At 36.5% G+C, this 25478-nt stretch overlaps 1 protein-coding gene across 2 annotated transcripts in view; it reads right to left on the bottom strand.

The window, feature by feature from the left end:
* Nucleotides 1-25478, bottom strand: part of LOC145686678 (NACHT domain- and WD repeat-containing protein 1) — a 1466154-nt gene that overhangs the window by 492582 nt on the left and 948094 nt on the right. For both annotated transcript variants that reach the window (XM_081760197.1, XM_081760198.1), the window contains one exon: nucleotides 9554-9676. In XM_081760197.1, coding sequence (XP_081616323.1) covers nucleotides 9554-9676 — 123 coding nt within the window. The remainder of the gene's footprint in view (nucleotides 1-9553; nucleotides 9677-25478) is intronic.

The raw sequence follows: 25478 nt of genomic DNA, 5'->3' as shown, positions 1-25478 counted from the left end.
CGAGTGTCAGGTATACAGGATACATAACAAACTTGTAATAATAATACAAAAAAATGAAAATAATAAAAAAGAGAAAGCAAAGATGAAGTTTCTTAATTAATTTTTAGTTATTTTGAATTTGTGTAATTATTCTGTCGAAAGCTGAGTTGAGTTGATTTTGTTCAACGTCCTGTTCGACAGCAAGGCTATATGAGACGTGGACCTACTGATTAACGTGGAATCCGAACCACATGAGCTCCCGCCGGAAATCTGTCGAAAGCTGAGTAGCTTAAAAAATGTCCATGTCAGTTGATATCTCATTACATAAATTTAATGTTCTGAGAAAGTACCTTTGGATAATCGACAGTCTATTGCGGGAAAGGTGAGTATTTGATGCTACACAGGTAGGAATGTGAAAGAGATAATTCTTGAAGTAGGGCTTCAAATCTTAAGTTTCCATTGACTACCTTATGTAGAAACTTTAGGTCAGTGACATTTCTGCAAGCATCCGAAGTCTGGATATTCAGATAATGTAGATCTTCTTCAGTCATAGAATGAACAGTAGGAAAATTTTCATTAACTTTGTGTAGGGAACATTTTCATTAACTGGCGCACGTACGTTTTGGCTAATGTTGATAAATCACTTGTAAAAGAAACTGTCAATCAGCCTCTAAAAGTTTCCGCCCTTGGCAGCCGTCTAGATTGTCTATAAGGGCGAGCCGGCCCTGCTTATATGTTTGTTTCTAAAGAAAAGTCCAATCCTTTTGACAATGAGATCTCGAAAACCACAAGTGCTAGAAGCGTATCATTTTCACTGATCGATTCCAAATTTTATGTAGATTGTCCAGTTTTAATTGAATGTTTAAAATTACCATGGCTGTTATTTCTTTATTACATTTTTAGTGGTACACTGGAAGTGTTGAGATTTTAAAAAGCATCATGCCCTATGGGTTATACATTCCAACAACATACTGATGTATAAAGGGATTGCATATATCTCAGGCGTAAACGAAGAATAATAATTTCTCCAGTCTGGAAAGATAAATCTTTATTGTTTGGAGTGTTTTGCCCAATGAACTCCATATATCACAGACATTATAATTAAGTGTGTGTGCAATATATTTGCTTATTACATACTGCATGCAAGAATAAAGAAAACACTGGTCATACGTGGAAACTCCAACCGAAAACAGGCTCAAATCTTGTAAACGGTGCGAGATAGTGAGAAAATAATCGAAAAAAATCTCTCCTTTATGGTACCCCTTGCCGATTTTCATCAAGACGTCTTTCGCTTGTGTCTGTAAAAGAAACATGTAAAGATGTTGTGAGGAATGACAAGAAAATTCATTCTCATGTCCTGTGTAGAGAGCGCAGGTTCAACTAGTCTGAGTTTTATTTATATAATCCTATTCTAATTTTAATGTTTACATTATTTTAACATTTAATAGAAACCAGAGTTAAGAGCATCGTTTGTCTCTTCAATATTATATTAGGAGCCCACAAAATATGTTGTTTTAAAAAGACATTTTGCGCCCTGTTTGCATTTATTTTCGAGACACCCTACCAGGTTCTAAAAAATAGAGAAAATCCCATTAAAACTGATGACCTTAAATATGCCCAGTGTCAAATTAATCAATATTTCATTTATCTTATTATACTGATCCCTTTAGGTTTTATGATGGAATTTTCGTTTTCGGAAATACGGTGTTGCACGTGTATAATATTGAATTTTGCATGATATCCAATGTAATTCCTAAGACTATGGGAAACTTATCGCCACATTATTTATCGAATTCTATAAAGGCATTTAGATAATACATAGGAACTCAGAAACAGATATGCATGCATTACATCATCCTTGTAACTTCATTGTAGATGGATAAAAGAGAAATTCCGAATAAGTAAGTTACTTTTTCCCAACAGATCCACTGAGAAAAATCCGTTATCCGGACAACAATGTATTGTATTAATATGCAAAATCCATATGTTCACTACGGATGCGCTATCCCTCCGCTACACTGCCTTTTCTCCCGCTTAGATGTTACATCAAGCCACTCCAGGATATCTGACATCTAAAAGTCTTCCGTATATTATATACTTATATGTATCTTACATACGTCAGCTATAGGCCTATGCTATATAAGTCCATCTGTATGTAAAATCCTGACCATCTCTATACATTACTGTATTTCATACGGAAAGTATGTATAGATAGAGGACTTATACGGAGAGTATTATAAAACATACATTTTCAGTTATACGTTTCTGTATTATGTTACCTATAGTCGTATGTGAAGTGGAAAAACTACAGGAAACACGCATGTAACCTACGTTTCTACGTATGCCATAATTTTGTTTCTCTGTGTCCGATCATAAGAGAGTGAACTAATTCAACGAGATACAAAGTGCCACATACAAATGAAGCCGAGCCTGTACCTGGCCGAAAAAAGAAAGAAGAAGAAGAAATGAAATATTTAAGTTTTACGTCCCACAATTATGTCGGCTAGGCTAAAGGAGACGGTGAAGATGAGAAATGAATAAAATGGTGGAATGAAGAAAGTGGAGGGTAACAGAGGAACCCCGAGAAAATTCAGGCACACAATATTTGTCCACTACAAAGTTCACTTGGCGCGAGCTGGGACCGAACCAAGGACACCCTAAAAGTAACACATACTTCTAACAGTTACATAGATACTCCTAAGGGGACCATTACTGCTGCAAACAAATATGGCCGGTAGAGGAACATATATTATACTAAAAGAAAGTGCAGCAACATCACAACCAACGCAATGTAAACCAATACTAGTCATTTCTTGTCGTAATTCCAACTTTACAGCAATCCAACTATTACTTTTCACTTGGTTTCACTTTTATCAGTCTCTTCACAAAAGTAAGATTTAATGGAAGAACCTATCGCACGTACTACCTGTAATGGAAAGGGCTAGCTCAGGAGAGTAATGCTCCCGGAAGTAGGAACGTAAAACACAGTTCTGATTGGTTGGCGTTATCCATTTCTTGCCACATTGCATTCAAATAGCAGAAAGCAAACGATTGCTGCTGTCGGTTTTCGTGGTCGAGTGGGCCAGCGCTATAAGTTAGTAATAAATATCGCTTATGGCGTGAGTTCAAACCCGTCCCAAGGATTTTTTTTACATTTTTATAACACTTTTTTAAATTAAAATAAGATGAAAATAATAATCAAAAAAGTGATTTACTTTCTTTTGTGCAAATAAGTAGTAGTAGTAGTAGGAACGGGTTAGAAGTCCCGCAGGGCTCGTTTTGTTCCCCTTGTATTCCATGATATAAATTTTGTGACCAACTTAAAACAGCTGGCTAGGATAGCGCGTAAAACAGCTGGCTAGAGTAGCGCGCGAAAAAAGTACTTCCGGGAGCATTACTCTCCCGAGCGGGTCGTTAATGGAAAGCCTAAGAGATCGTATGGATTAAAATATTCAATAAATTAAAAGCGAAATACAATTAATATTACCGTTGTCATTTCCGCCGACCAAGTGTTTGTGGTGGACAACATCGTGTTCGAGGTATTCTCGGGGTACTCTTGTTTCTTCCCATATTTCCATTTCAACAATTCTTCCACTATCATTCACTTGCCTTAATCATCGTCTCCCTTAACCTAAAGGGCATATTCTACTTGTAGGACGTTAAACTGAGAGATTTCATTTTATTTTTTTTCTGTTTTCATTTTTTCTCTCTCTCTTTTGAGCTTCCTTGTGGCTAAGCGGTTAGCGTACGCACCTTTGGCGTAGGAGACCCGGGTTCGATTCCCGGCGGGAGCTTATGTGGTTCAGATTCCACGTTAATCAGTAGGTCCACGTTTCATATAGCCTCGCTGCTGAAAGGGATGCTAAACTAAAATCAATTCAATTCTCTCTCTCTCTTTCTGTCTGCCTGTGTATGTGTATATGTGTGTGTGCGTGTGTGTAGGAGGAGGTATGCGCATGTGGAAGATGAAGAGCGAGAGAAAATAGAGTATTACAAAAAAATCAATGTGAACCATAAACGCCAGCTGCAAACCATTACAGCATGCATAGGAAGATGACCAAATTTCAAAACTCGAACTACGTTTGTATGTATAAAACGTTATGGAGATTCTTCAGATAATTCTTCTTCTTCTTCTTCTTTTATGTAGTAGTTGAAGTTATTGTATATTTCTGCATAATGATTATCATAATTACCATCAAAACATTTCCTGATGAGCTGATAACGGTTCTGATTTAACAGAAAGCCGTAAGATAATTTCAGTCCTGAAAAGGGCCGTTAAACTTCAAACAAAACGAGGAATCTTCTTCTACACACACAGGGTGAACAATTTAGGCTACCTTGATACGCCTTTATAACTTTTAATCTAATAGATACAAAACGCTGACATTTCGTACCATTCAAATATAGACAAGGGGGAACATTGTTCAGTAAATACTCAATACTATCAGATTAACACTGTTGCCAACCCAACATAAAGTTTAATTAATTGAAACGGCACTACGTCAGATCATTACACATTTCAAATTAACATGTAAACTGTAAATTTTATGATTTCATACTTACTATGAAGTGTTACAAACTAATGACACTAGAGTGTCACAAACATCGCAAAGCAACCAAATTTTTCCTCAGTAATTCGCTCCTTGTCTGCTATAATATAAATTGTTATTTTAGTGAGAACCGTTATCTATATTTTTTAGAATAGTAATTTAACAACGATGTCATACTAAAAAGACTGATACTTTCTTACGCTAATTTTATTGAGAAAGAATTTCATTAGCTACAGATGAAAATTTCTTATCTCCCAAATGGACTTTTCTTTTGTGTTTAAATGCTTGACTGGAGCGAAACAGTGTAACTATATTTATCTCAATTGACATACAGTAATTTGGTTCTGCAAGTATCATTCAATCAATCAACACGAAATCTTGTATGATGATAGCAGCTAGTAGGGGTCTAATGGGAAAAACATAAGGTAGCGAGGTTCTGAATCGGACGCGCTAAGAAGGAATAATCACCGAAAGAATATCTCCTACAAAGTTCAAACTGCACAATCAATCCTGATTAAATTTTGCACACTGATAGTGAATATTGATGAACAGACACGAAATCACACGCACTAGGGAGGAATAATCATCAAAAAACAATTTCCTTCTACAGAGTTCTACTTACTCAATTAATTCTGACCAAATTTTAAACCGTAATAGTGACTACAAATGGGACAGGGATAGGGTAGCCAGATACTAAATCGCACATGCCAGAGAGAAATAATTACCAAAAACCACTTAGTCGTGCCACAGATCTATAATTACAAAGAATCACTTCCTTCTATAGAGCTTAATGTAAAATGATGCCCAGTTATGTGACACTGATGTTAACAATTTACTAGAAGGTTCGAAATATAGGCAATAATGAATGCGGGGCGGGGGGGGGGGGGGCATGACAGGTACTACATCTAAGAAGTGCAGAGTTGTCCAGAAAACGAGACAGAATTTCTGTGATGAATTGGCGAAACGATACGTACCTTTTTCAATAGAAACAGACATTTTTCGGAATGAGATAGCTTCAGCTTTTCTTCCGTAGGCAACCCTAATAAAGTGGTATCATCCGGGTGGGCACATTTCATGTGGCCAGAGCCGGATTTATGGTTGGTGGGGCCCTAACCTATTAAAGGTAACAGGACCCTTTATGTGTCTAGATGAACGTACGCACCCTATATATAGAAACGAAGAAACATTTCTGAAAGCAGTTTAGCAGAAGGGACCTCATTATTTACATTATACCAGTCTGCAGAACACGAAGCACTGTTGCTACATCTAGAGTTTATTTTATTTATTATTTTTCTTATATTTTGGAAATGTATGTCTAATTGTTTTCGTTTAATTTTGTGGGGCCCCCAAGAGAATGGGGACCTAAGCTATAGCGTGTTTAGCTTATACGTAAATCCGGCACTGCAGGTGCCTACAAAAAAAGCTACTTAAAAAAAAACAGTATATTATGTTGGTAACTGACGTAAGTTATTATTATCTTTTCTCCATCTGGAATTCTTTTCTCCAAATCAATTTATTGTTTGAATCAATGAGCAGATTTACAATGTTTATTAACCTTCACGAGAGGTGCGGATATGTAGGAAATCGCTGCTTCAAATCAACTTTGCTGTTCCGGAAACGTATCTAGTTAATACTTTATTTCGGTTAAATTTGTTTTAGCGTTTTTTAAAAAAAAGTTGGCGAAACAAATTGGTAACAAACTTAAAATAAAATTAATAATGGTGCTTAGGACATGTTATATCAAAAATATGTTACGATTAAACAAGATTGTTATTTGATGTACTATAAAAGAAACAATATCATACAGGCTAACTTTCCTTATCGTGTCATAATGTGTATTCAATTTCTAGCTCATAATATGTCTTTCGTTTCCTATCGCGTGCAAAACAAAAGCATCCTGCTGCTAGTTGTTTTAAAGAGAGATCATCTAAACTGCGTCAAGAACATTATAGTCCAGTATATAAATATGATGAACCCCTTTTGAGGGTAATAAGAGTCGAAGCATTAGAGCCATAATAAGGTCATCTGTGAATAGTTCTTTTATGAGCGAAACCAAAAGCGTTATTATGACAATAAACCATCATCATAAAATGCACGGACGATAAAACCGTTTTTCGGCCACTTTCTCTTGCTTTCTCTTTCACTCTCAAATCATTCGGAAAAGTAATAACTTATTGATTTTTTACTTTCTCTCTCTCTGTCTCTCTAGATGGATATTCTGTAGTATGTGCGTATTCAACGAAAATTTTCATTTTATAGGTAATGGATATAGAGGACAGATTTACTCTTAAAAATTGAGTGAAATGGTTAGGTAACGTTACTATATATACGAGTATATATATACTGCTGTAGTATAAAAAAGAGAACCTAGTACGTTCATTGGTGGCAGACTGAGCAAACATTTCTTCGCTACAAAGAGAAATGAACCAGCCATTTTACAAGCTCGTTCCGTTTGCTTCCGTAATTCTTCCCTGCTCTCTCTCCCCGTTGCCTTTAAACTCCATCTGTCCCAGTCTACTTCCCATTACTTCAGGTTGATGTAACGTCACTTTCATTTTTTCTTTTCTTTCTTTTTGTTTCCCGTTTTCTGGTACTCTTTTCCTTCTTTTTAACCCCCTTTCGTGGTCAGCAATCGATTTAGAGTACACGTTTTAAAGGAGATACCATGAATCACATGCTATAGATTCTATACTGTTCAGTATTTCTCTGTATGCATGAAATACAGTAACAGTTCTTTGTTATTTATTGCAAATAGTATGTAAAGCCTTTATGATCTATTATTGACTTGAAGTATAGTTTATCTACTTTGGCACTTTCGTTTTGATCTACATTCAAAGTGGAACATAAGACAGATAAACGTTCTTAATTTGAATCCACATAAATCGAATTTTTGATACTCAAAACTTATGTTGGTGCAGCTGAAGAATTTGGAGGCTAGTATATAATAATGCCAAACTGTTATTATTTTTAGAGAAAACGTAACTAAACTCTCTTTAAAATAACATTTGATTACCAACTATCAATTTTCCTTTCATCATATTGTCTGAATAATATTGATATAACAAAAATCATCTTCAAACATCTTAAAAACTTGTTTCACTTGCGACTTTTCACTTTTACTAGATATGTCTTAGTGAACGAATATTTTCCTGACCCTACCGGAAAGTGTAGAAGCCAGAGTAAATATAGGAAGACGAGTAACATGGAGGTTTAATGTGGCGAAGGAGCAGGAACTGACGTAATTTGCTGTCATAAGTGCTTATAGGACGTGGAAGTACGCTTTACTATCTGTTGCTCAAAATATATAATTTCGAGGTTAGACAATAACACGTACCTCTATGCCCAAATACTGCTCGTACTTCAGACTTTTTTAATGTATAAGATGTGTATCAACTTGAACCTCCAGATAATATGGAAACTATCGTTGTAATTTACTTGCTGTTTCATCTAGGTCATGGCCGTACTCACTATCAAGAAGAATGGGAATATCAGTGACATATGATAAATATAATAAGGGTGAGAGAGCTAAGCTTTGAGGTACGCCATTTTCAATAAATACTGAATGACACAAACTATTCCTTTGCAGAAACGTAGATGAGATGACCAACAAAGTTGAATATGAATCGACTGCAGAATCATATTTGGTCGAACGGCTTTCTTTTTTTTCAAGCCCAAGTAATACCATGTATGATGTATTAAAGAATTGCAATTTCTGTTGACTAAGCAGATTGACTTTTAAAGCTACCTAATAAGTACGAATTTTAATATTTTATTGAATATCGGGATCAATTGAAGTCTAATAAAACACTTCATGAACTGAGTTCTTCTATTCTATGGGTATAATACCTGATTGAAAGATGAAAATACAGAGAAGGTGCAGGAACTTCACTGGATTTGCAGAGGTAACATAAGTGATTTAGACAGAAACTTGAACCGATGGTATTTTGTATATCTCCTATAGTAATAAGTACTATCAGAATCTTTTAAGATGATATAGTACAAATAGTAGTTAGTTGGAGATGAGAAGATCAAAACTATTTACTCGCCGATATAGAGCAGAGGCGTTGTTTATAAATGCGGTGCACTAGCGTAGAAAGGACATTTTTGCGTACGTGTCTGCCTGGTAGAACAATTGATATACGAACATGTACTTTTGTGTTAGTGCATTCAAATGTTTTTATTCTTTCCCTTCAGAGGTAAAGGAATTCAATTCAGTCCGGAATATAGCACTCATAAATTATAGAAATGATAAAGCTGCAACTAAATTAAGCTTTTGCAGTCGTTCCGAAACAACTCTTCCACTTAAACTTTACTCAGTACCTTTTTTGTGATGGGAGCTGAACACGTTGATATATTAACCCCGGTATCTATTACTACTACTAAATAACTGCATGTTTTTCAAAACTTCATTCTGAATTGGTGGATGTACACAAAACTTGGAAATCGACCAGTGAAAACGGCATTTTTCTAGAGTTTGCAGTTTCTCTGACATCTCATTGTCGAAAGGAATTGGCTACAACCTTGAATAAACATAGCATTTTAATACATATTCCCATTCCCATTGAAGATGAGCTGACCGTAGAGCGCGACCTGTAGCATGTTCTTATCACAAGAGTTAAAACATTATAGGCCTTATGCAGAGTCGTTCTGACGCGTGATTAGTTCCATACTAAAGAGTGCGACTAACATAGGTTTCCTGCAGTAGTCAGGCCTTTAGTATGATGCTAATTATACGTCAAAACGACTCTGCATAAGGCCGTATTAGTTTAGTTAAATGGATATAACTACTTTCAGACTTCCTCAACAGAAATGGGCGAGTCGTAGAAGGTAATGTTTAACCTACAACTAATGAAATAGGATCTTTGATGTTTATAGGACTTTTATATTAACAGAAGGACATCATACTCCGTAGTTTGAAGACCAATTGCTGAAGTAATATTCTTTAAATATTCATATATTTTACGAAGGTCTCAATTCAGAAATCATTTTGATTAAGTTAAGATGTAAGCGAATTGTGCACTTACCAGGAAGAAACATCCCCTGGAAACCCTGTGACACTCTCTAATTTCATGTAAGTGATCAGCGAACAACGATGCATCCAGTGATGGATCTGCGTCAGTTCCATAATGCATATCCACCAACTCCACCTACAAAATACAAAGGAAAATATTTGGTAACTTTAGTTAATGTTCATGTAAACAATAAAACATATACAGAACAAGATCAGTCTCGTGCTGTTGGTTCTAAATAAACTTTAATAAGTGATTCTAGTAGTTTCAAGAACTTCATAAAGGTAATATTTCAAGGATTCTACAGAAATGACTCTTAGTTATCGCAAAAAAATAAAAGTATGCAAAATAATTTTATTTAACAACTGAAAACAGTCGTCATTTCCATATGAATGCTCTGTGACGTCAGAGTTGCTGCTACCCTTGTCAGTAAAGCATATAGGGAGGAGATGGAGGAGGTAGGAAACCTTGCGTTAAGAAGAAATGAAACCTTTGAGTTTTAAGTCTCAAGATTACGTCGTGCAGGCAAAAAGAGACGTTGGTGAAGAGAATGAATGAAATGGTGCAATGAAGAAAATGGCAAGAAACAGGAAAGCTCCTCGAGAAAACCTATACGCACGACGTTTGTCTGCCAACAAAGACCACTTGCCTCGAGCTGGGATCGAAGTAAAAATCCCACACACCAGAGGTAAACTTTCTATCTCTAATCCACCGTAGTGTTTAGAAACAGCAATAGTGGCAGGTACACTAGAACATCGATGGCTATTCAATCATACTATAGTCCGGCTTAAACTTCTTGACATCCCGCGAAAGTCAATGGCGTGCAAGTGCAACGTTGTCGGATTTCGCTTCTTTTCTTGTTATACATGTAAGCGTAGAATAGTTAGTGCTTTTCCTTCCCATACATGTTTAGAAACGATTTCTCTTAAACATACGCTAACATTCTATCATGAACAACTTTTTTCTTTCCCAAATAATGTTTCTCTCAAAGATCGAGTGAAGCATATTGGCTTTATTGTGGAAGAAAGGACACGCTTTGAACGTCAAGAGGTTTGAGTCGGCCTTCACTTGTGGATCCATAACAACGCGTAAACTGCCAACTTCGTTTATTTCATCCCCGCCATTGCTGAACGTCTTTCTCTTACCTATTCTTCGTGTTGTAAGTAGGTGCTCCTATGTCATACATCCTTCTGTTGGATATTTTCATTCCCGATGGGAGCTTAAGGGTTCGAATCCACGTTAAGTTGTAGATTTATCTCTCATATAGCCTCGCTGCTGAACGGGACGCTAAAGTGAAATATAATCAAATTAATCCAGCTCCAAGTTACTGACTTAGAGAATTCGAAAAGAAGTGAAATGTTTGATCACCAGTTGTCACCGTCGCATTTACGCTAGAGCAAATGTGAGGGTGCATATTCCTTAGTTGCGCAGATGGCGCGTGGAGTGTTGAGGTGGTATACAATAGTATTTTTAAATAAGAATCGAGGTTTAAAGATTTCCTATATATTTTATAAAAATATTTATGAGTATCGGATACAGACTGTGCAGGTATAATGAGGTAGATAGGATACTTATCATGACATCCAGCTGTCCATTGAACTTCACAAAAAAATAACTGAGTCTATAATTCTCGTCGCACTCGTGTTTCACTCCATGCACTTCATCTTCCCAGAGCCTGGTCTCCGGTGCCTCCTCGATACGGGTTCCGACCCTTCAGCTGCTGCCACTGTTGATGTTCTCTCTTCGGGTCCCACGTGAAGAAGAAGGGCTCTTCTCACTCTGATGTATACAGCCCACTTGGCCGGTTCCTGCGCTGCCACCTGGCGAGAAAACTGGGAACCATCCAGAGACGTTTTAGAAGCCTGGGGCGATGTGGTGGCGCTGACTACCACACAGTATCCGTCTTACTTGTGCGTGGTTTCGCTCATAGTACTGATTTCAAATAGAATGAAACCTCCCTTAACGGACACTTCTCAATAGAGATCATGACGTAATACGAACAAACTTCTCTTTGGACCCGTTAAAAATATATGTATTACAGTATTATGGAAGATAATCCTTACTGTTACGGACATTTTCAGTTATGCACAAGAATGGTTTACTTTTACCCGTAATGTTTTAGTAACCTCTTCATAACAGTTATGAATTATCCTCAGCTCACACTTATTTAACACAGAATATATTTTCTATATTTTGAAAATAAATTTTCAATTGATCCCTTGAACTGATTCAATAATTACAACCAAATTCCGATACTACAGTAAATCAGTGTCCATAAAGCTATTCCAGTCATTTTGGAAGAAATTCATTACTAGTAATTATTGGTTAGTTTTGTCGATATTTGCAGTATTTAATAATAATGTTGCACGTTCTTATTTAGTTACGTTTAGTTTTATTAGTCACTAAGGGTACTAAGGACTTGTACTGAAGAAGACAGTTATCGCACAAGCATTAGGCAGTACAAGACTATATTAGTGGTGGGCACAAAAACCGGGTTTTCGGTTTGAAAATTTTCAAAAAATCGGTTTCGGTTTTCTCCGAAACTGGTTATCGGTTTTCTCTAAAAAAAGCGGTTTCGGTTGCTCACCGGATACGGTTTCGGTTTTCTTCAAAACCGGTTCCGATTTTTTCCAAAATTTGTTCTATTTCTGACCAGAATAGTGATTTCGTTGTTCTCCGGAAATAGATTTCGTTTCCACAGAAATAGTTCTATGTGTTTTCCAAAAGTTTCATCGAAACCAGTTTCGGTGAAAACTGAAACCGGTTTCGGTCAAAAACCGAACATGTTTTGGAGAAAACCGAAATATCGGTTTTTCTAGAAACTGGTTTCCGGTTTTATAAAAACCGGTTTTGCCCATCCCTAGTCTATATGCTCGCATTCCCAGTGGCCAGGCGGGCACTCAGTATTTTTTAAGTTTTTTTATTTGCATTTATTACTGATATGTTTATTGCATACTGCATACAATTACCACATGAACTGTGAGTAATCTAAACAGTGTTTCTTTCCGAAACAATGTTCCGGGGGAGACTGCTGATCCGGGCACTTAGTATCCCGGGGGGGAGAACTGCTGATATTATTCTATTTATTATTATATTATACACGTATTATTTTGGTCTTCTCCGGGGGGCAGTACTCCCCCAAAAACAACAGATCTTGAAGAAACACTGAATCTAAATTCGCGTAACCTCTCTGTGGCAGACACCTCTCCTTTATTGATAAATAATCATGTCTCATCGGTGTCCGTTATAGAGAGGTTTTGCTGTATTTATTTTTAGATTTCTTAATTGAGCCATTCATAAATATGTAAAGTTATAGATTAACTATGCCCGTCCTTTGTCGACAAATATTAAGCAAAAAAAGCCCACCAACGTACTACAGTGGTTCATATCACACTTTAAAGTTCCGATGCCTCTTTAAACTGTAGATCTCATCTTATAAAAATACGCTGGTGACAAAGATGAGAAATGGAACTTAAAAATCAATCAGAACAAAAATTGATATAGGGAAGACCGGAGTTATTTGAGTCAAGAGGCTATTGAGTCAAAATAATAATTTAAAAAAACATTCACTACGCATTTGCTGTATGCTGCAGTGCCATAACTTTTGTTCAGTTTTCAGTTTGTTATTCGGTGTAAAAGATTGGTGCTTTTATTATTTCCAATCTATTCAAAAGTTTCCAGAGATGTGAATATTTTTTGAGCAACGTGATTTACAATACCTATTTTCAGTGGTGCTATTCTAATCTTTTAATAACCGGTTCTCTCCTTTTCTTTCTCTCTCTCTCTCTCGCTATATATATATATATATATATATATATATATATATATATATAGAGAGAGAGAGAGAGAGAGAGAGATGTGTGTGTCCCACTGGGAAAGTGCCATATTTTGAGAATGATTGTATTGGTCATGACAAGCAACCGTTCGAGATATCGATGAAAAGACCACTTTATTTTGTACACGTTGCTTCGAAGGTACACTCATGTCCAAAATTATTGTTGCATGTCTACACATATGTTGTTGTAGGAATATAATTTGATAACGAATTCGCCCGGTATTTTTTATAATGTTAGGATGTGTATAATAGACAAAGATATGTATGTGGCAAATTTCATGTCAAAAGAGCAGTAAATAAGAACAATAAAACGTAAATGAAACTTTCTTGTCCATTTAGCAACATTTTGTTTTACTCATTCTAATTTTCGTATTCTTTTCCTATGAAATTTACCACAAATATATATTTCCCGATTATACACATGGTATCAGTATTAAAAGTACCCTGCAAAATCATTATCAAATTATATTTTTACAAAACGGCAGTTATAGATATGCGACAATCATTTTGGACATGAGTGTACATATCTAGAGAATTAATGAAAACACTGGAGTCATTCAAAAACGTGTTGCAGATAGATAGCACACGTAATAGGCATTAGGGGCCGTTCATATATTACGTAACGCTGTTTTTGATCAATTTTACCCCCTTCCCTCTCCCTTGTCACACTTCGTAATGCAAGGCTAAATCCCTCAGTCTTTGTTATATCATTATTCATTACAAACTATTATATAATTAGATGTCTGTGGAAGCTTCGGAAGGAAATAATTCCTTTGTGGCAAGTGCTTTTAAAGTAAATAATTCTGAACTTTTAACCTCACTTGGATCATAACTTTCGTAGTACAGCAATTTTGGTTTCTAACTTATTAGTGAGCAAAAACTAATTTGGAAAATAAACTCTTCTCTCATTTAGTTTTCATTCAGTAAATTAGTATGAAACTTTGAAATTATTTTAAAAAAATAAATATTGTACGGCCACTTGGAAACAGCAGTTCAACACCAGATTATGCTATCAAAGGGCTCCCTGCAATACAGATTCCCTTGTAATCCAAACACCGTCCTCCAGGTAAACTTTATTGAAAACTGTAGTGTAACACCACAACCTAATGATAGATTTAGTCCTAAATCTGGTCCGTCTATTCACAATCTTTCTCTCTCAGAGCCTCTACATATTTACCAAACATGTCCTCTTCTACTTCACCATTCTCTAAAATTATTCCATCTCCCAGTCAGAAAAGAGAAAACGATATAGAAGAAAACTGAGACCATGCCATTTAATATCTGGCAAGCATACACCAACATCATACATCTGGCAAGTAAATAAGAAACTAATAAACAACAGCAAAGTAAGAATATTGATAACAATGAAGATACTGTCCATTGTTGTTTTTGCGGTCAGTTGTACTACTTCAAAGAAAGTGCTATTAAAGGTGATTGGATAAGATCTCAATAATGCAAAACTTGGTTTCATGAAATGTGTGTCGGGGTTTTGGTAAGAAACAATTCATTTATTAAAAATATACCTAGACATGCTATTTTGTAAGTGATAAGAATATTACCATCAATGATCGGAATTACTCCATACTTTTCGAAAATCTTGCAATTCGTAGTGTTTCGGTTAATCCACTACGAATCAACACTCTTCTCGAAAGGAGACTGTTGTCCTTTTGTTTGATCTACATTTCCAAGTCAGTGAACACTTACTCCATTTCCAAGTCAGTGAACACTTACTCACTGTAAAAACTGACTGCAGAATGTAGATCAAACAACAGTCTCCTGCATGAGTTGACAGTTAAAATAAGAATAAACATGATTGAATACCATTGATATAGCAAGCAGCAAGAACAAGGAGTACTTACGAACATTTTTTGTCAAGTGTGCATTTTGTGTTTCCTCGCCTTCTGCTGATAGCGGCATTCTTCGCCAGTGCTGCTGTGAGTGTGATAAGACAATGTTACAACTAGAGGAAAGAAACGAGCTTGAGAGCCTTGACTGAAGTAACCATTCATCCTACTTTATTTTACTTCACATCAACAAATTTCCAGAGGAATTTATTAACAAAACACCTCTTAGAGTATAACGTCATTACTTAATACTTTGACTCCCTTTTGCTCAAAAACACAAAACGTGCTTTGTTGTGTGTTAAGGTATACTAAAGAACTAACTATTCCCAAAATTTCAGATTTTTTTCATCCAGACCCATTGGAGATATTGGACAGTGAAACATGCTAAATTGGCATAATTCCCCAATTTTACGATTTTGTGAGGCATTTGGGAGCAGCTACAGGTCTGTAAATTTTTGTGTATTAACTTATGACCCCGGACTATATGCACACACAAATTCAGACCTCTACATCAGTTGTTTCCCCTTTCCAAACATCTTTCTAACGCCCAAAAATGTTACTACTCTAGGCCCTGATTTCATCCTAAGTGGTTTTAGACAAAAATGTTAAGAAAGCTCTGCACGAATTGGAGATGTCCAGCAATTTTCAGTTTGGTAGGACAAATACATGCTGAGCTGTATTTGTTCACTGAGAAGTAATACTTGCGTTCAAAACAACGCAAACGCCTAAAATCGAAAAATGCAATATGGCGGCAGCCGTTGTGACGTCATGGGATGTTGTAAAATAATTAATTGTGGTTTTCAAGTACCCTCATATAGGATAAACATTCATGAAAGAAATCAGATTTTTTGGAGATGATCGAGCGGTACATTCTTGATCACTTAGAATGGATTGACTGTAATGTTAATATCTATGGGTTTTCCTTTGGATTTCAAAGAGACATTTCGCTGTTCAAAATTCGTTCTGTGATCATCTCGCAAATAGGTAAAAAAAAATCCCTATAACAATTTCGCAGGAATTATCGCAGCACTTCTAACCCTCTGTCCTAGTGAGAAAATTAATTGTATGCCTACTTCTACACTCACATTTGCTTTTCTTTTTCTGTGTGTGTTTGTGATTTGTCAAACATTTAGTCTCTTTCTTTTCATTCTTCCATCACTTATTATTCACAAGAAGTTGAATCAAGAACGGTGAAGTTGAGAAATTCTTAACTGTTTGAAGTTGACTAGTGGTGGTTGTCATCAGACAACAACCACTTGCTGACAACACGAGAAGATACAAGCAATTCTAGTATAAATGTAATTTCCATACTAACCAACTGATGTCCCAGCCATATACTCAATGTTACTGGAAGTAGTTGCAGTGCTCATACTACAATAAATGTAAACTGTTCTGTTTTTGAGAAATGCCTCAATACTGTCTTATAGTGGTAAAGTGAAGATTTGTTTATGCTCAAACACTTCTCTAAGATTACAAAAACATTCTTTGAGGCTAAAAGAATAGGTTATCGACTAATCATGTGACCTAAGACAGCAGCCGCCACAGATACAGTAGAGTTCCGAAATCTCGGCCAAATATTGAACGAAGGGTGGCCGAATTTGTGAAAATGTCTGGTTATCGGGAACAAAGTTAAAAAAAAGAACAAATACGAGTGTTTCCTCAGAAAATACAGTATTGTGCTTGTATGTATTGGTTGATTGAGAATTCAACAGAGAATAAACTTTACAAATACCATTAAACAAAGGAATAATACATACTTTATGAAGGCATAGAGCCTTTAATATACATGGAAATGGAAATTAATAAATGGTAATGACCTTGAATGGGTCTGCGTCCGGAGTTTTTTTTTTTTCGACTGTGGCCTGCTAGATTGTGGCTGACTTATCCGAACTGCCAGGTTAACGAGTTTTCGGTACTCTACTGTATCATCAATCACATTTGAATTTAACACAAAAATTTAACTAATTTGTAAGAAAAGATTGAGACAAATAGCGGATTTTTTTTTTCGAGGATAATGTTTAAACGTATGATTCATGTCCTCCGGTTTGCCTTTCTTTGAGGCATGGGAAGAGGGTTCTTGGGAAGGGGTAACCTCTATCGTACACCAAAGATTTCTAAAGAGACCTGATGATGGATGATGGAGCCAGTTCATTATCGGAAATCTTCTTTCTTTCATCCTTTTTTTTGTTTTTCCACCCGTCTCTCCAGTTCACACACACAAAAAAAGGAGAGAAAAATCTTGCGAATGAGGTATCAAGTGGTTGTGCCCAGAGACACTCAGGCTACCAGCTCTGTGAAAAGCTTCGCGTAATTAAAAGCGATATTTCTCGTCTTCTCAATCATCCTATCTCGATGAATCTCCCAAAATTTCTCTCTCTCTCTTTATCTCTCTGTCTGTCTCTTTTTTTTTACTTCTGATAGTAAAACCCACCACAAGAAGCATAAAACTGATGTTCTCTGTCTTTCTCGCCGAAGTATTCTTAATTAAATTTCGTATTTGAGACCCTGTAGTGCAGGCCACAGAACGTTACAAAAGGAGTGGGAGGAAAGGAGGTACTCAGTATTTGTGGCTGTGAGAATTGGCACCGAATAGTGACAATACCAGCCTCTCCTCTTCTCTTCAATACAATCAACTTTATTGAACAATGCGACTGGCGCTCTTCAATTCTCCCTTCTCCCTCCTCGTGCTCTGAGTTCATACCACAGCGTCACAAGTTCCCATTTGAGACTTCAATTATAATGGTTCATTAAAACTGACTTCATTTTTTTCTGTTTCATATAACGTTTCACAATATTTTGAAGGGACATTATTGGTTTTAGTCATTCTATATGCAATCCAATGCGATATCATAACAGTTTACTTTTTCTCCCTTAAAGTGCATTAAAACTCGAAAAAGCAATAACTTAATGGCATAATATATATATATTCATCAATTTAGATGGAATTTTAATCCACATTACAAGCAAGATGTGTCTATATTCCCAGCGTGAGATTTACGAGTAGTTAGGGCAAATTCTTTCCCATTAATGATGTCTGGGTATTTTTAATTTTCTCCTGACGAAAATAATCTCAAGTATCCTTTTACTGGGATAAGGATTTTCACTTTTCCGAAATTGTCGAATAGAGAATTAATTCACTCATGAAGTAGATACTTGATTGATTGATTTTTTGAGTTTAACGTTCCGTTCAGCAGCAAGGTTATATGAGAGGGGCCTACTGATTAACGTGGAATCCGAACCACATGAGTTCCCGCCGGGAATCGAACCCGGGGTCTCTCACGCCAAAGGCGCGTACGTTATCCGCTTAGCCACGAAGGAGCTCGATTATATACTTGATATTTTCGTAGCAAGCAATACTTTTTGGAATCCGTATTTTTAACTTACATCTTTTTATCATTTTTCTTCTCAGTTTAACGTCCCATGATTATCGTGATAATGAAGAAGTGAAATGAAGAATGTAGGATGAAATGGGAAAATTCCGAGAAAACCTACGTACATGGTGTCTGTCCACCATAAAGCAAAATTGGTAAGAGTTATAATCGAACCGTAGACCTCACGCATCACATGTGAGCTCTCTACCACTGAGATACCGAGGCCCTCTATATTTTGACTATTGATATTTTTGTGGCAATATATCCCGCGATACGTTCAGGATACATTCAGGGTCCGGCAGATATTTTTGACTGAATCCACAAATTAACATACATTGACTGAATCCACAAATTAAGATACAAAGAGTGAGATCAACAAAAACATATAATTCTCAAACGTAAGCACAGCTCTGCAGTGAATAGCGATATATAATGAAAGGTCAACATAAAAGATAAACATTCTCCTGCGGCCTCTTCAAGATCAATTTATCAACAAAGATTATCTTTACAATACATATTATTCCTGCACGAGGGATTACTAACAAGTATTAAGCTTTACTCGCAAACAATAATATTACTTGAACGAAAGTAGTAGCAATTAAGCATACTTGAATGTACTAGTGACAAAATTCTTGTAACTTTCTTGAGTCCTTAAAGAAAAATGCTTTTCGGTAGGACTGAAACTACTGATTTTGAGTTGCTGTCAGTTCCTTATGGATATGAAGTTTTGTTCCATTTTAAGCTTCGCCTTTTTTTTTCAGATTTAAAACAAGTGCAAGTTGCTTACCACTATGTCTGGTAAATAAGGCAGAGTTTCATGATTTCGAACTTTAGTAGGTTTTCTTTTTCCATTCTGATGGCAGCTATATGTTCGAGTGTACTGTATTGAAGGAACAACACGCACTTCGCCAACTATCTCAGAAGATTTTTTTATTAACTCCTATTTTGCTTTATCAAATAGTGAGTTAAAACATGTTGTTGTAATAGTAGCATCCTTTTTAAGATAATCGATTAACACAATGGCATCTCTGTTCCAATTTGTTAGTTTCTCAGGAGACAAAAAAAAGTCATTATATCTATTCACAATATTAACATTTCAGACCTTCTAAAAGGTGTTATATCCTTTAAAAACACGCTGATAGAGCTGCTGTCATCACAGCACTTATGGCCATAATACATTGAACTCACTGATATACGAGAGCTCCTCCGTGGCTAAACGGTTAGCGCACGCGCCTTTGGCGTGGGAGTCCCGGGTTCGATTCCCGGCGGGAGCTCATGTGGTTCGGATTCCACGTTAATCAGTAGGTCCACGTCTCATATAGCCTCGCTGCTGAACGGGATGTTAAACTCAAAATCATCAACTCATCACTGGTATACGAGGTGTCACCTGAAGATGCTAACAATCAACATGAAAGCAAACGCTGTGATTGATTGTTTCTCAGCAATCGATATCTTGTAACGTACGAGGGTTGGCTAGAACATGGGTTATTGCTTTCTCATCAGGTTTATGCCAAAAACCCAAAATCGCCAAAAAATGGACATACGACGATTCTCATCTTCAACGACGAATGCCATCAATTTGGTCGATGTTTGACTTCGGAACTTCTTCGGTCGTGGAGGAGCAGAATCTTTTCACTGTTCCGACCGCTCTTTAGTCTCAGGATGATACAAAAGAACCTAGTCTAGTCTAACTTGAGTAGTTTCTCCAAAATTATATTTTCATTACATTCAAAATGCCGCCTAAAGGCCGTGGAAGTTGTCACATGTTCACGCTTCTGGTCTGCATTGAAGCATTTGAGAACCCATTTTGTGGAAATATTTGGTGAGTATATAGCCTCAAATAAAACCCTGAATGTTGCTTCCTATTTCACATTAAGAAGTAGATGCTGTAAGAAGTAGACTGGGAAGATATGTTAAATTCTACTGAATTAATTAAACATTTTTTTAAATGTTGAGAACAGATTCAAGCAATTGGAAAATAATATTATATCGATATTTGCCTAAATTTGATATATTATATTCGGATAATTACATTTTATCTACTATTTGCTGTTTGAGTATTATCCTATGTCTGGGGCTGAGAAATAAAGTAGTATAATCATAAAATATCAATTTCACAGAAGCGAAAAAAAAAATGTTTTCAAGACAATATTTTATTGAATTGTGTCGAATGTTTATTGACGGAAAAAATGTTTACTTCCCTGCGTTCCAGTTGTCCACATCTCAAAACTTTCTTTGTATCCCTCGTACTAATGTGAGAATAATATGATGACTCAAAAAGTGACTTGGCATAGTTTACCTTTCAGCCCCAGATACACGATATATGTTATACATATTTAAATCTATATATGATATACGAAGCCCGTTATTCAAACTTAGGCATATATACGATATACGTTATTCAAATTTCATATTATATTAATCTAAATGTTACTCTAAATACGATATTCATTATGCATGCTTAAGCCCGTGCTTGACGCAGACCCTTTTTTCTATTTCAGCAGAATCAATGACTTGGGATGCATTGAGGCATTAACTAGAACACATTGACTTTATTTTTTAAATATTCTTTCTATGTTGTAGTTAATTTCACTGCGAAACAACTTTTGCAAATTATTTGTTCCTTTTTATTATTAAAAGCAGTTTATAAGACAAAATTCTGTTAAATAATAACTTTGATTTTCTCCGCTCACAACCACGGATGTAGGCAGGATGTGGGCTCTGGGGTTCCGGACCCTCCTAAATTTCAACTTGTGTGTAAATTTAGCATAGTTTTAAGAGACAATTTTAGGAATTTTAATATAAAATACCCTCATATTGAGTTTGGACCCCCCGAAATAAATTCCTGCGTACTCTACTCCTCGCAACGTTCCTTTTTCCTCTCTTTTCAAATGAATTAACTTTTTCTTACTTCCAATAAAACTCCAGTGAGTAAAATCAATTTAATTTCATTTATGTCATCATCACCTATCGTTCTAGTTGTGTTTATTCTTTCTTAGATATACTGAGATTATGGAAGAAATTAAGCAAGTCAGAGCCTTTGATGTTATCAATCAAGTATATCGGCAGAAATCCGGAAACTCGCTTATTGTGATGTAAGCACCTGTGTTCCTATCTTGAGCATGAGTGAATGTTCATGTTTATGATACAATGAGGTGTGATGATTCTTGAAAGTCCTCAAGACATGGAAAGTGAGCACCTAAACAGCGATTCGGATGACCATCGATCGACCTAAGGAGAAACTAACAATCTACTCAAAGACACTATGTTAGTTTGGCAATTTTGTAGAGGCCTTTCTGTAGTATCGAAGAATAATCCAATATGGACATGGATTATATATGAATCCAATATTGAGAAGGAGTTCACAAGGTTCGACTGAACTTACATAAGAACTGAATAGAGAAGTTTCGTTGCTGGAAGCGAAGGAAAGGCCACGTAAGAGGTATCACCCATTCGCAGTTATTGATACGGTCATAGGTGTGAAGACCTAATTACCAGAAGACACCGCTGCAATTGTACAGTACATCTGCCAGATATGCTGGAGAACACCTTTTTGCTAATTCTTAAAATATCCTATTTTAACCCATCGGAATTGGCTAGCATTTCATTATATAATATCAATGAGTTTCATTTCTAAAATCTAATAATTTGCTCTATTATGCAATGAGCAATATTATTACCCAATGAGTTTCATTTCTAAAAATCTAATATTTTTGCTCTATAATATACATAGGAGCAACACATTAAAGATCCCATTTTAATTCCATTTGAGTTCTCTTAACATATAAATCCAGCGAAATGAGCTCCTTCGTGGTTAAGCGGTTAGCGTAATTGCCTTTCGCGTGGGAGACTGAGGTTCGATTTCCGGCGGGAGATCATGTGGTTTGGATTCCATGTTAATCAGTAGGTCACGTCTCAAATAGCCTCATTGCTAAAAGGGACGTTAACCTCAAAATTAACTCAACTCAACTCAAGGGAAATTTCCGATGAGAAGTATCGTTGTTGGAAAAACATCCTCATAACTAACTCGTGGGCTCGAATTTGAATCTGACCATCAAAACAGACATACCATTTAGCTCTAAACAGTACTGATATCCAGTAACATTATATTCATTGTTTAAATATTACCCTATATATAGTATGCGTTGTCTCAATATTAGCGTAAATACGATATTAGCGAATAAATATCTAGCAGTATGTATTTATACCTCCTATCCAGGAATTGCAGTTTTATCTGATATTCGTTGTTCATAAATTACTCAATATTTGAAATCCATTTTTCGGATATTAGTCTATATACGAAACGCATTATTTAGGAGTCCAAAAAAATGTACTCACTATTTGCTAGTTCATATCTTGTGACAAATTTGACTTGACGCGACAAAAATATTTTGCACTAAGAGAAGGTTATTGTATATGTTCCTAATCACCAGCAGCAGCTTCTACACAACGCCCATTGCGCTGAACTACACACCAAACTACGGTTGTTAGTGTATCTGGTGTAATGGAGGTACATCACTCTACGCTTTTTGCACGTGGCTCGTTGATCGTTGCTGGAGTTTGTTGATATACGTAATTCTTGACGATTCCCCAAAGGTAGAAGTCCAGAGATATCAGATCAGTGTGTTCTTAATATGACCTCTTTAATCAAACTACCATTCGAGTAGAGTTTTATCGAGGTACAACCTGATATCTTGATGCTAGTGAGGTGGGGTTCGTTTTGTTCCATAAGAACTTTTGGATAGCAGGCATAATCCTTGCCTGAAGCATATCAAGATACGCCTCACCAGTAATGGACTCTCGAAGAAGAAGGGACCAATTACACCACGCATTGATAAACTACACCACAAGCAGTCTTTAGTAGGTTCACTGCCCTGTCTACATGAGCGTGAGAATTTTCAGGAGCTCAGTACACACAATTGTGACGGTTCACAGTACCGACTCGTCAGTCTACACAAACTTCTCTGTAAATTCGGAGTCCTCGCCAACCATGTGCTAAAACCATTCACAGTACTCCATCCTTCGATGTGGATCGTCTTTATTCCTTGCATATAGCAGTCTTGGAATGTACACTTTCCACTTTGCTCTCTTCAGAATGCGTCTTATACTTGTCCGACTCACCCCACTTTCGCGCGCTCGCTGGTTCAGTAATTTTTGCGGAGATCGGCTGAAATGTTCTAACACCACAACACTAGACGTGAGAGTTGTATTTGTTAGTGGTCGACCGGATCTTGTCTTGTACGCATCTTTAAGTGTTTCGTCCGTTTCGAATTTACCGCGAATGCCGGCAATTGTTCGACGGTGGTGGCGCCGTTTTCCAGACTTTCTCTGCCAATGACATTGTACCTCGTGAATATTTTTGCACTTTCAGCACCATTTCAGTAAAGCCTTGTGTTCAACAAACGATAAGGGAACCTCGGCCGTTGTTGCTACTCCACTGTCATCTGTTACACGGAGTAATAATGGCAGCAAACACTCATGCATGCGCGATATAAATTGCCAACTCGGCCTACAACGACAAATTTAATATCTTACACTACACTACGTATTAGATTATCTAGTGAGTGTAAGTATTTTAGTTTTGAAAACAGTGAGTACATTTTTTGGACCCCTATCTGACATTTTTATGTGAATATTACTGTAATCTATATACGATATCCATTATACGAATGTTAGCATATACGAGGGAGGTCAGAAAGTAAAGGGACTTATGAGAAAATGTACATTCTAATGATAGAAAACTGAAACAGATTATTTTTCTACATAATCTCCTTGCACTTCATTGTACTTTTCACAAGTTTTTTTTATTCCGTCGGAAAAAGTTTTTCGGTTGCACCTGTAACCAATTTTCCACCGCATCAATGACTAGCTGATGGTTGATGTTTAAATTTCTTAACTTCTGGTTGAGGATGGGTGTTTCAAAACCATGCTCGCAGCCTCACTTTGCAGTTCGTGATGATGTACGCAAGTTTCATTTACAGTTACGATTTGTTGTAAAAATCCATCTTCCTCGCGACGATAATGGGCCAAGTGTTTACGAGAGATGTTCAACCTCTCTGCCTTATGCTTCTCGATAAACAGCTGTCACCACACTGCACTTGCATTCGACGAATAATTTCCGTAGGTTTAACACCTTCCGTAAACAAAAAACCGAATCACTCTCCTCATTTCCTCCTTAGTGCAGATCGACAATGGAGCTGCCATATTTAACGGTCTGCTACATGGAAATAAGAGGGATGCGTTGCATAGAAGCGTTGAGGACGATACTAATTCAGTGCTGGATATTAGCAGTGTTATCAAACTCTAATGCGAGAAATTGCCGTCCCTTTACTTTCTGACTTCTCCTTGTATATGATATCAGTTGCCCGAATATTAAGGTACTTGATATCGATTATCCAGATATTATCTTATATTCGATATCCGTTGTCTGGATATTAGTCCATCGATTATCCAGATATCTTATATTCGATATCTGTTGCCTGGATATTAGTCCATCGATTATTCAGATATTATCTTATATCCGATATCCGTTGTCTGGATATTAGCCCATGGCAGCTATCCGTTATCTAAATATTTGCCTATTTCAGCTGTTCATTATCTGTATCCAATACTTGCTGGAGCAGGTGACGTGGTTCTGTAATCCAGCTCAGTTACAAGCAACATAGTGCTTTTTGTTTGATTGATTGATTGTGTGTTGATGTTTTCAGCATCGGGGATATATGAGAGGAGTATCTATAGTTTAAGGTGAAATACGTTTAAAGATTTCAAACCCTCCCACAGTGAAAGAAATGCGTACAACTCACTAGGCCAGAAAGGAAGGGTACGAGATAGTGTGGTTGGAAACTACACCGAGGGTAGTTTTCTTCCATGATGCCTTATGCACCCTCAAA

The sequence above is a fragment of the Thermobia domestica genome, chromosome 5, assembly GCF_964235325.1.
Source record: "Thermobia domestica chromosome 5, izTheDome1.hap1.1, whole genome shotgun sequence".
NCBI lineage: Eukaryota > Metazoa > Arthropoda > Insecta > Zygentoma > Lepismatidae > Thermobia > Thermobia domestica.
The sequence above is the reverse complement of the archived record's forward strand: the minus strand, read 5'-3'. Positions and strand labels throughout refer to the sequence as shown.